The sequence below is a fragment of the Catharus ustulatus genome, chromosome 5 (genome assembly GCF_009819885.2).
Source record: "Catharus ustulatus isolate bCatUst1 chromosome 5, bCatUst1.pri.v2, whole genome shotgun sequence".
Taxonomy (NCBI): domain Eukaryota; kingdom Metazoa; phylum Chordata; class Aves; order Passeriformes; family Turdidae; genus Catharus; species Catharus ustulatus.
In genome coordinates, this window is record NC_046225.1 from 1,190,782 (window position 1) to 1,206,133 (window position 15,352).

General features: G+C 46.9%; 1 protein-coding gene across 1 annotated transcript; it reads left to right on the forward strand.

Annotated features, from left to right (window-relative positions):
• The first annotated feature begins 2,463 nt into the window (after window positions 1–2,463).
• Window positions 2,464–14,573, forward strand: PPEF2 (protein phosphatase with EF-hand domain 2). The gene is made up of 16 exons (XM_033061277.1): window positions 2,464–2,524; window positions 4,986–5,113; window positions 5,647–5,704; window positions 6,174–6,349; window positions 7,331–7,445; window positions 8,264–8,310; window positions 8,646–8,812; window positions 8,896–8,932; window positions 9,018–9,167; window positions 9,844–10,179; window positions 10,918–11,103; window positions 11,726–11,868; window positions 12,224–12,330; window positions 13,183–13,346; window positions 13,855–13,942; window positions 14,161–14,573. The coding sequence occupies exons 1-16, from the start codon at window positions 2,464–2,466 to the stop codon at window positions 14,340–14,342; spliced, it is 2,145 nt and encodes a 714-aa protein (XP_032917168.1). The 3' UTR covers window positions 14,343–14,573.
• Window positions 14,574–15,352: the final 779 nt, after the last annotated feature.

The following is a 15,352-nucleotide window of genomic DNA, read 5'->3' on the forward strand; positions in this document are numbered from 1 at the left end:
AGCCCTGTGCCAAGGAGGGCTGAGGAAAACCTGTTGCAGAGGCCTCCTAACTGTACCAGGGAGAAGGAAATATCTCTGCAGGAGAGGAGTGGCAGGCAAGAGCGAGATGAGGAAGGAATGCTTGGCAGCTGGCTGTTCCCTGGATGGATCATGTTTCTAACCTGCAAGTTCAGTACAATGTAATGCTGCTGCTCAGTTCATCCAGTCTTTGAGGCTGAACCTGGATGGGTCTCTCCTCCTCTTCCATTTCTTAGGTACAGGAATTTAGGAGGGAAAGGATGTGTGTCCTGTTGGGTGGATAAGGAAGGATCCGAGGTGCTGAACAGTTGGACTGGCTCAGTTTCTTCCTAAGTCCTTCTAGCCTTTGAATAGGTTTGAGTCCATTGGTGCCCAATTTACTCCTCTGCGCTTCTTTGCTCAGGTTGTGCCCCTGACAAAAATCTGAGGGCAGCAAATGAAAGAGTTCAGGGCTCCAGGAACTGCTTGGGAGGGACCTGTTGATAAGCCTTTTGATGATATAATTACAGCACACTAACACTAGGCCATCCCTCACTATGGATGGCTGAAATGTATTTCAAGTCGGGCTGCCCAAATAATAATTGCCTGTTTGTCAGGGAGAAAAGGAAATAGGAAAAAAACATGCTGCCACTGGTGGCCTCAAATCCAAGTCTCATTTTATCTAAGCAGGCAGGTGGTACCCCTGAACACATCCTCAGCAGGTGAGGTACTGAATACCATACTTGAGTGTTTGCCTCAAGTTTTGTTCTCTGTTTTAAAAGTAAGCTAGAAGTGTTCTAGTTGGGAAAGGGGACAGTGGAGAATGAATCATTTGTATCATTGCTTCTCTGGAAACTAAAACTTGCTGAAATCCTCAGATTTGTGCTTAGTGAAATTTTTGTTTAGATAGTCCAGACGGGCCTATGCTCAAAAGTTCTGAACTTTCTCCTGAACTCTGATTTCTCTGGTGTAGGAGGTTACACGCAAGAGCTATAACTGGTAAGTTTTGTGTGCAATTGTCCCTTGGAGTAGTTAATAAGCTGTCACTATTTGAGCACAAAGAAGGTAAAGCACTAGGTAAAGGTGGGAGTCATTTGGCAGTTTTCAGGCCATTTGTGACTGACATGAAATGATATTGAAGAATGAAAGAGTAGGTATTTTGCTGAGGGACTGCAGTGTGCCCTGCTGTGTCACCCACTGGTGGCACTGTGAGAATGCCACTGTACAATTGGGCATTGTGGGCAGGGCAGAGAGAGCTCCAGCCTTTGCAGTGCTTCAGAAGGTGCCCGTGCTGCAGTGGGGCTGAGCAGGGCTCCCTCCCTGAGCAAGCACGGGTCCCTCACCTTACACAACACCGGACGCGCTCCCTCAATTAGCGCGTGTGCGCATCCGAGCTATTCTGAGAGGAAAGGCGTGGGTTAGGTGCAAAGAGATTGAAGGAGCAAAAGGGTTGCAGGAAGTGAGCAAAGGAGGAGGACTTTGCCTTCTCCTGGGAAAGTGCTCTTTATGGTGTCCTGACCCTTCAACTTTGAGCTGTGTTCTCCCACCAACAGCAGTCTTAGCATTTTTACAGGTGTTTATTTCCTTCCCTCCATTTCTCAGCTTTCTGCTCCCTGAATTTCAGGGGAAAATAAAAATCTGTTGAATTATTCAATGATACAGCCCAGGCCTACTTTGGCAGTAGTAAGTGACTATTTTCCAGAGGAAAAATGTCTGACTGTGAATGACATTTTGGTTATCCTCAAAGTTAGAGATTTGAGAGTTTGACCTAATCTTGTGTTAGGATCTCTTTACCCTGACCAGAACTTCCACAGCAGTGAGCTCTCTGAAGTCTGGCTGTCTGTCCTTTTATACTGGCAGTGGATGGTGTAATACACTCCCACACTCAAGCAGATGCTTGAGATGAAGGCAAGCAGTGTTTAACAAAGCTGGTTATTTTCTTCTGGCAGCTATTTGTTGTTTTAGACTTGCCTTCCTGCTAGCTGTGGTAGATTAAATATCAGGTTTGTGTTCATTCCTTATAGAGTTATCCTTTTCAGGGGACTGTGTGAATATTTGTCTGTATATACTGCTTCCTAATGACTTCTGAATAGTTCTTGATTAGTATTGAAAAGCTTTTAATATGTTTGCCAGACAACCACAGTACCTATTTTTATACAAGTAGCTCAAGGTGCTGAACTGATTCCTGTTTATAAAGCTCACTTGAAAGGTAAAGCAGTAAAACAGAAATCCTCATCTGATTGTCTGGGAGTAGCTGGAGAAACATGGTAGTGGCAAATGTCCTTGGGCACAAGAGAGGCCATCTGAACGTTGAAATTAAGTGTTAACATATTTAATTGTAGATTCTTGGCACTGTGGGACATCTTGTAGCTGTTTTGATTCTGACCAAATGGTCTTCCCTGCATCCCTTTGGTGGTTTTGGTGACACTGGACCAGTCTGCAACGTTGGAGCGTTGGTTGGAGAACATGGGATCTGGTAGTTCTGTAAATGTCCAGTACAAGTACTCCCTGCAGAAGTCTGAAAATGGTGAGTGATTCTTAGAAAAGTGATCTTTTCCTGTTTTCTCCTGCATGTGCTGTTGGGAGGTGGCATTGAATGTGTTTCTCCTCCGGGTTTTTTCATAGCATTCAAGTGAGGTTCTGTCTTTCAGTGTCCCATGACAAGGATTCCCAGGTGTCAGGCAGAAGACAACAGGAAATAACAGCAATTTAGATGAGGAGTAGGTTAAAATCCACCCCAGCCTAACCAGAAAGGAAGCAGCAGTTAGAACCAACACCTGCTGGATTAAACACTTGCTGGGTAATACAGGTGTTGTGTTTGCTACACTGACACAGATGTCACCCTGCTGCTTCCCCTGGATTATTTTCCAAGGCTCTTACTGGTGCAGGATTGGTTAAGCAGAAGTGTTAGCAAAGCCAAAATGAATCCGATTACAAAGAAGGTGAGGTGGTGGGGCTATGAAAAGCTGTAAAGCAAGAAGTGTGCATTCTGTCTGATTATGTCAGCACAGTTCTCTTAATCTCTGCTAATAATCCACACTTGTTTATGGCCCTCAAAGCTATGCTGATTTATTTTTATGAAGCCCTCTGTTAATTATATTGATTTTGTGGGTGTGTGCCTGTCTCTGTTGTAGAACAAAGGAGTTGATGAGGAAGACCTTAGATATAATGAAGAGTTAAAAAGTAAATGAACAGTCTTTTCTTTGTTTGAATCATGTAGTCATGAGCACTGGCAGGATGGGGCACATTGTTTGTAAGTGCTGAAAAAAGAAATTAAGGAATGAAAGTGGGGATGAGGTTGTGATTTGGACTTTTGCTTTTTATTGTCCACTGTTGAAAAACATTTTTTTAAGTTAGACTTACCAGTCACCCAACATCCCAGAGGTCCATGGAGTTGTCCAACAAGTTCAGGGTTATTTTAAGATGATCAAGTGTAACACAACACTAGTTACTTATTTCAAACCTTGTTTTACATCTGATACCTCAGCTAGTTTCCCATGGCAGTAAAGCCTCTCTGAATTTCTAACCTTTACTTCTCAGTGCCTGTCAGATTTGGCCGTGTGCAGCAGGGCAGCTGCTCAGGATTTGTGCCCAACTGCAGTGTGCCAGATGTCATCCCTGTCCTCCTGTACAAGGTCTGAAGGCTGTTTTCAGTGGAGACAGTGTAGGAACAGAGCTGTTCAACTGGCCCTGCCTTGGAGTGAAGTCTGCTCTGAGCAGCTTATATGATCTATAGTTTGGATCATCATAGAATGTGGCTCTTTCTCTTCTCTGTTGCCTTTCTTTTTTCCCCCCACTGATACAAACACTGCCAGGTATAACTTGCCCAGATAAGAAGCTAAATTAGAATACCTGGCTTTTTCAGTTGCAGACTCAGTTTCTGTAAAAGCAGAGTAAAAACCAGTGCCTTGCCTATCTGGGGCTTAAATGCTGAGTTTAGGCTTTCCAAATCTTACCTTCTTGCCCACAACTTCAGGGTGTCTCAGCCCCAGTGCAGATCAGCAGATCTTCCCTTCTGTGCTCTGCAATTCCCAGTGCTGAAAGAGAATCATAATTTAAAAGGATTAATATTTTCACTATATAATTGATTGAGATAGCTTCTTTAGGACAAGGTTGCTGTTTCCTGCTGAACTACCTGGAGGGCCATTTGTTGTGTAATTAATGCAAGCTGACTGAATTAATATCTGAAATAATCTTTGAAGGGAACACACTGAAACTGGGAGAAGACAAAGGCTGTGTTTTAGAGATTCAAGGGCAGTTAGCCCTAATTTGGTGGGAAGCACCTGGTGTCAGTGCTGGTTGTGGTACCTGGAAATTCTGACATCCCAGTCATTCTATGTCATGTAATGGCCAAGTTCTACCTCCCTGTTTTCACAGTGGGTGTAGTTTTGTCTTTATTTTATTGTAAGGTAATGGTGTGTTGAGATTTATGCTACAATAGAGCCATGCTAAAGTTCTTTCACAACTGCAAAAGTTGAAGTATTTATTTATGGCACAAAGAGAAGTGGAAAACCCCCATATTTCCAAGGCTCTAGAAGGAAACTTGGTATCCTGTCTTCCCCCAATTCTTTGCACGGCCTCAGTTAAATTTCTGGTTTCTGAAGCCCCAGCACCTAGAGATGGTAAGATGGACATAAAAATGACCAAGGTAGGTAGAAAGGGAGGATATTGTCTAATAATCCTGAAGAACATGTCAAGGCTTTTAGGCCCTAATAATTTGTTGTTAATGCTGGTGCTGAGGAACCAGCAGCAATGGTTGGAAGTGTTTCAGAGGTCTCTGGTCTGGCAGGGTCAGGTCAACCTCTTGCAAAAAAGAAGGCAAACAGAAGAGGGTTTTTTGCCCTTAGGCACAAGAATACAATTCCTAGAAGCTCCTTCCCGAAAAGGAAAGGTTCTGTTCCATGTTCAGGGGTGGGGAAGGAGCTGTTACAGGTACCTCAGCTGCAGGCAGTGCAGCTCAGCAGCCTGGCTCTGTTCTTGCCCCCCAGCTTTCAAGGCAGCTGTGTTGATCCAGCAGTGGTACCGGCGCCACGTGGCTCGGCTGGAAATGCGGCGCCGCTGCACCTGGAGGATCTTTCAATCCATTGAGTATGCCTGTGAGCAGGATCAGATCAAGGTATGGTGCCAAGAAAAAGAGCAGCAAGGAAAACACATAGCAAGGTGCTTTCTGTGCCAGTCTCTGGGTTTCTTGCTGGCTGGGAACTCTCCCAGTGCTTCAGTGGTCAGGGGCTGGGTTTCCTGCTGCTTTTTAACCTATTGATTCCCTGCCTGCTTGTGTTGCACAAAACACAAAGTAATGAACCTCAAAAGAAGCAAGCCCTAAGAGCCATTTAACAGAGCTTTTCTGAACTCTGAACACAATAGGCAAGTCTATTTTGTTTGTTATGTTTTAACTCAGATTAAAATTCTCTTACATGGCTGCCTTGCTCTCAGGGACAGAAAGGGCTCAAAGCTCAACCTGTGGCTGAAGATAAAGCCACAGTTTTGACTTCATCTCAAGATAGTCAAAACTTGAATTGGTGCAATCAGAGTTGCTTGCAGACAGCATGAGAAGGGCAGAGGCAATTTTGCAGAAAGATGATCATGATAGGCTGATGCTCTGTTGAATTTCATTCCGGGGTTAATGATGGGCTCTTTCTCTTCCTGCAGCTTCACAACTTCTTCAGTTACCTCATGGACCAGTTCACACCAAGCAGCAGCAAAGAGAGTAAGTTTGTGTGCTGTTTGTAGATGTGGCACCAGCAGCCCCAAAGGCTGCACCCTGTGTTACTCATTGCCCAGTGTCAGGCAATCTTCAGGATGGCACATGTAGCCAAGAGTCTCAGGAGTGATGGCATCAGTGAATTGTCTGGAGACTATGAGCTGTGTAAGGGATGCGGGGCAATTCCTGCTCTTAGGAGCTGGAAGGAGGCAACAAAGTTCACTGTGTTTTCACAGAACGGTGCACAATGCACATGGAGATTTGTCTCTGCAGCCTTTCCCCCACTGCACGTTTTGTAGCAGTGCCAAGCAGAACCCAGCATCCATGGCTGTGATTGCTTCTCAGTGCCAGTCCAACCAAACAGCTCTTCTCCAGCAAATTACTAGAATGGTGCCTGGAGCCAATTAACTACTCTTTTGTCTGTTTCTTTCTTTTAACAAAAAACCCAAATCAACCCCACCAACCTGCTGTGCAGGGGATTTCATCAGCCGCATGTTTGTCAGCGGGGAAAGTTACAAAGAGGCAGAGCTGGAAAAATACTGTGACTATGAATCCATAGAGGTGCCAGACTCCTACATCGGACCCCGGCTCTCCTTCCCTCTCCTCCCTGACCATGCCACGGCCTTGCTGGAAGCTTTTCAACAGAAACAAGTAAGGATCCCAAAAAGGTACCGTGCTTTCCCCTTGGCTGAGCAGGACTGGAAGATGGGTAATTTGGTCTCAGCTTTCTTACTAAGCTCAGTTGACTGGAGTGTAACAAGCTTGGCTGGCTGTTAAACAAAATGGGGTTGGAAACTATATGATATTTCCTAATGCCACAGAAATTATCTTCTTTCTGAAAATATACTCCTGAGAAGATGGAACACTTTACCTTGGAGTGTACCAATATTAACCTGAATTTCATTTCTAAAGGGAAAAATCAGCAACAGCTCATGTTGAAACTTGAGGGTTTTGTTCAAATTTCTCAATTTATAAATAAGTATAGGATGGCCCAGAGGCAAACAGCCAATTACAGTGTTCTGTGCTATGCAAGTTGGACCCTGATTCGAAATGTAAATTGTGAGTTCTTTCGTGAGGGAGTTGAGTACCACTCCAGCAGGAACAAGACAAACCTTCATACAACTGCAGTGTTCTGCTGCCATCCCTTCTCCAAAGAGAACTCCTAAACCAAAGGTGCCTCATATCCCAGCTCTATTAAATGCCTGCACCCTGGCTTTGAGCATATCTATCACTGCAGGACATGTGGAAACTCACAGACTGGTTCACTGTGGGAAAGCTGAGAAAGTTCTAGAGGAGCAGCTTCTTACCTGTGATATTGGGCTGGAATTTCTGCTGCTCCTGGAGGTGGGGTGTACTAGTGGGTATGGCTTTGTCCACAAGGGTGCTGGGGCTTTAGGGTTGCCTTGCAGCCCCCTCAGTGCTGAGGCTGGGCTGCCTTGGGCAAGTGTCTGCCATCCTGCTGTTCACCAGTACTTCCCTCATCTCCTTTGTGAGCCCCTAGGTCAGCACAGACTGCCATCCCAGGGAGAGGTTCTGCCATCCAGGCTGTCCTGGTGCAGCCTTTGCAGCCACAGTGGTGCTGCTCAGAGGCCTCTGATTTCCTGCTTTAATCCCTTCACTTTCTCCCAGTAGCAGCTCCACGCTCGCTATGTCTTAAACCTCCTGCATGAGACCAGGAAGCACCTCAAGCAGTTGCCAAACATCAGCCACGTCTCCACCTGCTACAGCGAGGAGGTCACCGTGTGTGGTGGGTCCCTCCCTCGCAGCCTCCGGGGTGGAATGCTGGGGTGGGAGGGTGGGGCACACAGAACATGGTATTGAGAACGTGATGCTCCATCTGTACTGAACCTGGCAAAGTGTGTGATGCCTTCAGAGGTGGCTGGTTCTGTCTGAAATGCCCAGGTGCTCTTTTTTCTCTCACCCCAAACTCGGAGTAATTTTACTAAACCATGGAAACCACACCCAGGTGAGGATTGGTCACAAAACTTGGTGGTGGTCTGACCTGTTCTGTGGTCTGGGATGATTTAAGCAGCAAAATCCTGGAGCTGTTCTGGGTGAGCACCAGTGCATGCATGCATGCAAATCCAGAATGTTAACACATCTTTGCATCCTATAAGTAAATTTGAGACCAAGCTTTTTACTTTTTCCTATTCTGACTAATGATAAAATGTTGAGGTATTTCTGAAAAACAGACAGCACAGACTTTTGCATGCAGTCAGCCTCTGGAAAACAAATCTCTCTCTCCAGTATTATGTTAAATGACAATTAGTTTGTTATTTTGAAAGCAAAGCTTTCTCCCGTTTAATGACAGTGTTGTGTTGTGCCATCACAAGAGAGAAATGAGCAAAGCTTCTAAATCAGTGTTCAGCAGATGGTGTAGGATTTTTTACTGTCCTTGTCAGACTTGAGCTCAAGCCTTACATTGTGTCCTTTTCCTCTAGACATTTTCCAAATTACTGCAGTGGTGATTGTTTTATAAAGGATATAGTTCATAGGAGGTTATGCATTGGTGATTTTTTAAGCTCAAGGTAAACACACTGTGACTTTTCTCTTTGTGCCTATCAGGAGACTTGCATGGCCAGCTGGATGACCTGTTCCTCATCTTTTACAAGGTAGGCACCAAATTTGGAGAGGGAGGCTGTCTAGGTATTGTATCCCATGGTTCATGTTGAGAAGCCTTTGCAAAATTGGGCAATTCATGTGCAGTTCTCCAAGTCAATTGGATTGGTTTTAAATGTCTGTTTTACTAGAGCCAATGGGTATTTTTGTAGTGCTGATACCAATGCTGACTCTTTGTGACTGCCAGTTTCACTGCTGGGGATCACAGGATAAAAATGAGCAGGGATCTGTTGTAGCCTGGGACAGGAGAGACTGCAGCTGGGGAGAGGGTGTACGGACACCTTGGGGAGGCTCTCTGGTGACATCTGCCTGTTCCTTGCTTTTACAGAATGGCCTTCCTTCCCCTTCCAAGTCCTACGTGTTCAACGGGGACTTTGTAGACAGAGGCAAGCAGTCCCTGGAGATCCTTGTTATCCTCTTTACCTTCCTCCTGATCTATCCCAAGGAGGTTCATCTCAACCGCGGCAACCACGAGGACCACATGGTGAACTTACGGTACGGCTTCTGTGCAGGGCTGAGCGCGGTGTCGAGGGCCTTGTGCTAAACCCCACTGAGCTTCCTTTCTCCTGTTCCTCTAGCTATGGTTTCACCAAGGAAGTCATGCAGAAATACAAGGTAGGCCTAGGTTTGTGTCTCCTTTACCATGTGAGATGTGCATTTAGAGGATTTGATGCCTTATCTCTTGTTTTCTTTCTCCCAGGTGCATGGGAAGAAAATCTTGCGGATGTTTCAGAATGTGTTCTGCTGGCTGCCCCTGGCCACCCTGATTGATCAGAAAGTCCTCATTATTCATGGGGGCATCTCTGACACCACTGACCTGGACATGCTTGAGAAAATTCAAAGGGACAAAGTAGGTTTTATTTCCCTGTTACTGCAAGAGACACCAGAGTTGCTGATTTGTGGTGAGGAGGAGCTCATTTCTATATGTCAGCTTAGCTGTTGACAAGACAAATCTAACAGATGGTCTTGCTAGACAAGCTTGTGTTTGAGTGCAGGCTTTGGTTTGTTAGTGTGTGTGCATGAGCTGTGAAGGGATGAAGCACTGTTGGTTTCTTGAGTATATGCTGGTGCTGAAGTAAAAATGCAGTGATGATGTGTTGTACTACAGCTCCTTAGCCTGCTTTTATCCCCTAGATTTCCAGAAGGACTTTGATAAATCATTTTACTTGTCTCTCTTCACTCTCTAGTTGTAAAATACCACTTTCCTTCTCCAGATAAAATGACAACTCTTGCATTAGTCATTAATGCTCCCTTTGCTCTGCTGCATAGTGCCCATTGCAGATGAAATCCGTGTGCATGAAGTCAATGAGGAAAAGTGAGATGTGATGGATGTGGAGCCCAGCTGTGAACCCCCTGTAAATCCAGGATGGCTTGTCTGAGAGGATGGCACTAATAGTTACCCACAGCCAAGCAGCAGTTGATGGCAGAAGGGAGTGGGGCTTGGAGGTTGGAAGTGGAAGATGTTAGAGTTGAAGATCTGGGTTTTCATGCTGTGTTATCAGCTCCATTTCTCTCCTATCTTTCAGTTTATTTCTGTGTTAAGGCTGAAGAAAAGAAAGGAGTCGAACAGAAAACCAGAAATGCAGGCCATAAATGGGGAGAGGCCCTCAGGCAGTGATGCAGCAGGGAAGGAGGCAGCTCCCAGGTTATCTCTGCAGCCCCAGGCAGCCCAGGCTCCCAGCACAGCCAACAGGTCGGAGTTCTCCAGGTGGCTGCGGCAGACGGTGCAGGAACAAATCGACACGTGCCGCCGGCTGGTGGACATCAGCGAGTCAGAGCCAGAGGAGCTCACCTATTCCAGCATGGTCTCCTTGAAGGATGTGGATGAGCCGTGCTGGACTCGCCAGGAGGAGTGGAAGCAGGTGAGGAGTCTAAGCAGGGTCCTGAGCTGGGTGTGCATCGGGTGCCTCCTGCAGCAGCTGGTCCTTTAGTGGTAGGTGGACAGGAAGGGCTGCTCTGTGAGGCCGTGGGGATGATTTGTTGGGTGCCTTTCTTGCTTCCTGGAAGGAGCAGCTGGGGACTTCCTTTCCTTGTTTTTCCAGCCTGAGAGTCTCTTCTGTGTGCTCTGAAACCAGGGCTGCTTAGCTGACATTACATGTGACTTTCCAGTGCTGCACACCTTTTCACTATAGCACTATATATTGAAGTCAGCATTAAAGAGATTAGGCTTTAATCCAAACAGTGGTCACTGAGTTAGCACTTTTATTTCTGGAGGCTGCAGAATGTCCTGGCTAGAGAACAAAGACGTTTAATACTAAGCCTGCTAAATGGTCTCAGGATCTGCTGGCTGTTCTTGCCTCAGGACTTGTGTTTTGGGATGGAGGAAGACAGCAAGGCTCTTGGACATCTTAAGGCTAGCAAAGGCACAGCTTGTATCAGGCCTGACTTAAGCACATCTCTCCTTCCCCAGACACTTTGGGTGTGCCTGTAGCTCCTGGCCAACAGTATTGCCACCTCTGAGGTGGCCCAGGTCCGTGACAGTCTTCAGGTGGAATGCAGGAAACACGTCTGTTCCCTTGCACTCTGGTTATAGCAGCAGTCTAGGGAGGGATTCAGACACTGGGCTGTATTTGCTTACTAAACTTTTCCAATCCTCTCAGATTTTAGATATCCTCTGGAGTGACCCCATGCCTCAGGAGGGCTGCAGAGAGAATAAGGTGCGAGGTGGTGGCTGCTACTTTGGGCCTGATGTGACAGAGAAGTTCCTTGAGAAGTACAGCTTGCAGTTCCTGATCCGCTCTCACGAGTGCAAGCAGGAGGGCTACGAGTTCTGTCACAACCGCAAGGTCGGTTGGGGGTGTGGTGAAGGACATTTGGGTTTCCACCCTGCCAGGGTGGGGTTTCTGTGGGGGTGGCTGCTCTCAGTTCTGCATTTCTTCCCGTGGGGCTTTAAGCCTGTGCAGAGTCCTTGAACTGGCTTACTGGGCGTTAACTGAAGTCTGTTTGCATCTGAGGTCTTAGTTCAGGGCCATCTGGAGCCGCCTGCTCTGCTGGGGACGTGGCTGTGCAGGCAAACCATGTCCTTGTGTGTGGTGCTTGAGACAAGATCTGATCCCCCCTGTGCCACAGCCCCCACTTAGTGCAGCTGTTCCTGCAGAAGCTGCATAGTCAGGTCAGTGGCTTTGTCAGGGCACTCGCACTCTGGAGAGCGGGATTGTTGGAAGAGAGCACAGGAAAATTGTGGAAGCCCAGCACGTGGCCAGATCCAGGTGTGACCAGTGCCACCCACAAGGAACTCAGACATGCAAGGCTTCCAGGCCAACTGGCACCTGGCTCTCCCTCTTCTCCCTAAAACACAGTTCTTTCACAGGCTGTGTGCTCTGTAGGGGATCAGGTTTGTTATTTATACATATATAAATATTACAGGATGTATGTACTGATGCAAACACCTCTCTGTTTTGGCATTAGGTGCTGACCATCTTTTCAGCCTCTAACTACTATGAGATTGGCAGCAACAGAGGAGCCTATGTGAAGCTGGGACCAGACCTCATCCCCCACTTTGTTCAGTACCAAGCAAACAAGACAGCCCATATGCTCACCATGACCCAAAGGCAAGGCTTTCCAGTTGCTCTGTACTCACCAAGTCAAAATTCCCAGAGGGAAAACTTCACGAGCCTTTAGAAAGTTTTACTCTGGAGATGAACTTTCACAGCTTGGTTTTCTAAATAATAACTGTAAAGGAGGGACCAAGCTTTGTACTCCAAGTTACTGAGGAAAGCTCAAGGGTTGAGAAGGGAATGTTAACAAAATTCCAAGGGGATTTTTCTAAAGGTTGCTGATTTTTCAGTTGTCTGAGGGTCTGGGCAATCCATGGACAAGCTAGGTAGAGCACTGGGAGGGCAGGTGCAGCTTTTGTTGTGAATGATGTCAAGTCCTTCAAGTGTTTCTCTGTTGTGGATCCTCCAGAATCAGCAGAGTAGAGGAGTCAGCCTTTCGAGCCTTGCGGGAGCAGCTGTTTGCTCACACCTCAGCCCTCATCAGTGCCTTCAAGGCCTATGACAAGGACAATACAGGTAACTCAGAGCTGGGGGATGTGTGGGTTCCTTGCCTGCTTGGATGGGGATGAAGTGAGCAGGTTGAGTTTGTGACTGGGTGGGAGACTCTCACTGACAGCTGTCACCAGGTGTCATGGGGAGCTGTATCAGACCTTGTCAGTGGTCGTTTGCTGTTACTCAGTCTCTGTGGATGTCTCTGAGTGACACTGTAACATGGGGGTGCTGGAAAAGCAGGATGTCATTAGCCTGATCTGTAGTAACTGAGACTGGTCCTAGAGGAACTCCTTGCAGCTGGATTACTGATGAAGCATTGGAAAAGATGACCTGGAACATGTCTGTTGTGTGACTTGAGAAAGGCTGGCTGGTCGCTAGGGCCCTTTCATCCCTAGAATCTGAAATCACTGGGAAGAGCAAAGTGAGGGATGTCTTCCCTGGCATTTGTCTCTGTCAGAGTCTCAAGGAAGGAGCCAAGAGTTCTTATTCTCTGGCAGACAGGAGTGCTGTGTTGGTGCAGTGACCACTGAGAACTGTCCATGGGTGGACTGGGGGAGAAAAGGGATATGGTGGCTGGCAGAACTGCTCATGGGGAGAGCTGCTTTCTTGCTTTCTTCCCTGGCAGCAAAACTGTTTATAGGAATTCAGCTCAGTTGTTACAGCAGCTGCTAAAACGGGCAGTGGGCTGCAAATTTCTAAGGAAATACCCTAAGTTAGTGTTAGTGCTGAGGCTTGGGTGAGAAGTGTGTGCCTGCACTACAAAACAGTGCTGTGCTGTCAGCAGCAGCTACACTGCGTGTCACTGTTTAGCTTTTTCTTTGCCTTCACGTGCTTTCCCCCACCTGTGTCCCAGAGGTGTGTCCCTTTTCCCTTCAGGAAGGATCTCGCTGAGCAGCTGGGCGACAGCACTGGAGTCGGTGCTGCGGCTGGGACTGCCCTGGCGCATGCTGAGGCCGCAGCTGGTGCGCAGCACCAAGGACGGCATGCTGGAATACAAATCCTGGCTGGACGACCTGGCCATGGAGCAGAGGAGCCAAGAGGTAAGCACTCAGCCCCTTCCATCAAAGATCCCCAGCATGTGCAAATCAGCTGTGGTACCCAAGGGACAGGGGGTGGTTCCTGCATAATCCAAAACCACACTAAGTTGACAGGAAGTCTTGCCTGAGCTCAGACAGGCACCCAGCCTCTTTTACAAATAGATGATGGATGTGAAAGCAAAATTTAGAGGTAGCTTTGGATGTAGGTTTCTGAGTAGGAAAACTGTATTCCACTCTCCAAGCAGCAGTTTCTTAATTCAGCCCAGCAAAAGCAGCTCTGCAGTGGTTATAAAATGCAGCCTGGCTTGCTGCTAGCCCTGAAGAGTGCTGTTGGGAAAGGACAAGTTGCTGATGGTCTGCACAGAGGGTCCAGTCATCACACACCTGGCTGATAAGGCACTGCTGGCAAGTTCTTGACAGCAAAAAATATTCTTATTTGTGGAGACATCTGCAGTAGCAGGTCAGAGAGCAGAGGTGTCAGAAGGATAAAAACTGTGATCATGTCTTTCAGCACATCCAGTCGAGCTTGCTGGAAACCATTTATCGAAACAGATCCAACTTGGAGACCATATTCAGGATCATAGACAGAGACCATTCAGGTAAGCAGGTGGGCAGTTGATCACTGCCTTGTGTTCCCTTCTGCTTTGGTGCTTCCTTTAGAATGTATAGAATTGGTGTTGTCTAGGCTTGGGTCCTCCTGCTCCCTGCCATGCTTGTGGCATGTCCATTTGTGTTATGCCTCTTTGCTGCTTTAAGTTGTGTTTTAGCCAGTGTTCTCCACATAAGGAGATGCAGCATGTAAAACACTCCTGTGCAGGTCTCATCTCCTTTGAGGAATTCCAGCAGACCTGGAAGCTGTTCAGCTCCCACATGAACATCGAACTCACGGATGACGGCATTGACGACTTGGTTCGCAGCATTGACTTCAACAAGGATGGGAACATCGACTTCAACGAGTTCCTGGAAGCCTTCCGCCTGGTCAAACAGTGCCCGTCCTGAGCGCCTGCCACGTCCATGCCTTCACTGCTCCAAAGCCAGCACTGTCCCACCCAACCTAGAGCGTGCCTGCAGGTGGCCAGCAGGGAAAGGGAAGGCAGGTGCCCAAAACAGACAGCACTGTAGGCAACAGCTGGGACCCTTCTGGGGGAGGTAACAGGGGAAATAGATGAGCTGCACTTCAATCTGGACTGTTTTTAAAAGAAGCTGAATTTTAAATAGTTTGCTGCTCAAAGAGAAGATGCAACTTAGCTTCTCTTGTCAATATGAGGAAATGCTACAGGTATAATTCAAGAGCAGTAAAGTAGAAGTCAATGTATTAGTTGTAGGCAGTGTTTGAAAGAGGTAGCACCTGTTTGATCACAGCTTTCCTTTTAATAAACCATGTTTTCTAGATTGCTGTTGCTTGGCTGTTCATTTTTCTAGTTAACCCTGTGAGCAGCAGTGCTGTTCCAGTGATGATACCTACTTCCCTGCTGCTGTTCCTCTGCTGTGCTAAGCTTGTTCTGGAAGTTTGGGGCTGCTAAGTACATGTAGTAGAGCCAAATGTTCAAAAAAATACTTCAAATGTGCAGCACTGGCTCTAGCAGGGGCACTTGTTTAAGACATCTATTGTGATAATTTCATTTTCAAAGCCCAGGGCAATAGATCAAGTACCCCCTGCTAGGTAGCCTATGCTGCATGTTCAAGTTATTTTCAAAGCATGATACCACTGCAGCTGGTGAAGTGGGGTGGAGTGTGAAGAACTTGCAAAACAAACAATGTGTTTCTGAAATGCAAGCAGCACAGTTCAGCAGGGGCCCCATGGCAGAAGACTTCACTTAAGACTGTTACCCCAGCCCCAAAAGAGGATTCCAGTCTCACTGGATTTCTTACAAAGCTCATTGCCAATACAGACAACTTATGAACTGGAACTATGCTTCCAAAAGCAAACTAATCCTCTTCTCCCTTAACTAGAGTTCCACATATGCTTGTTCAATTGTAATGGAATCCTGCTTCCACAAACACTCTCA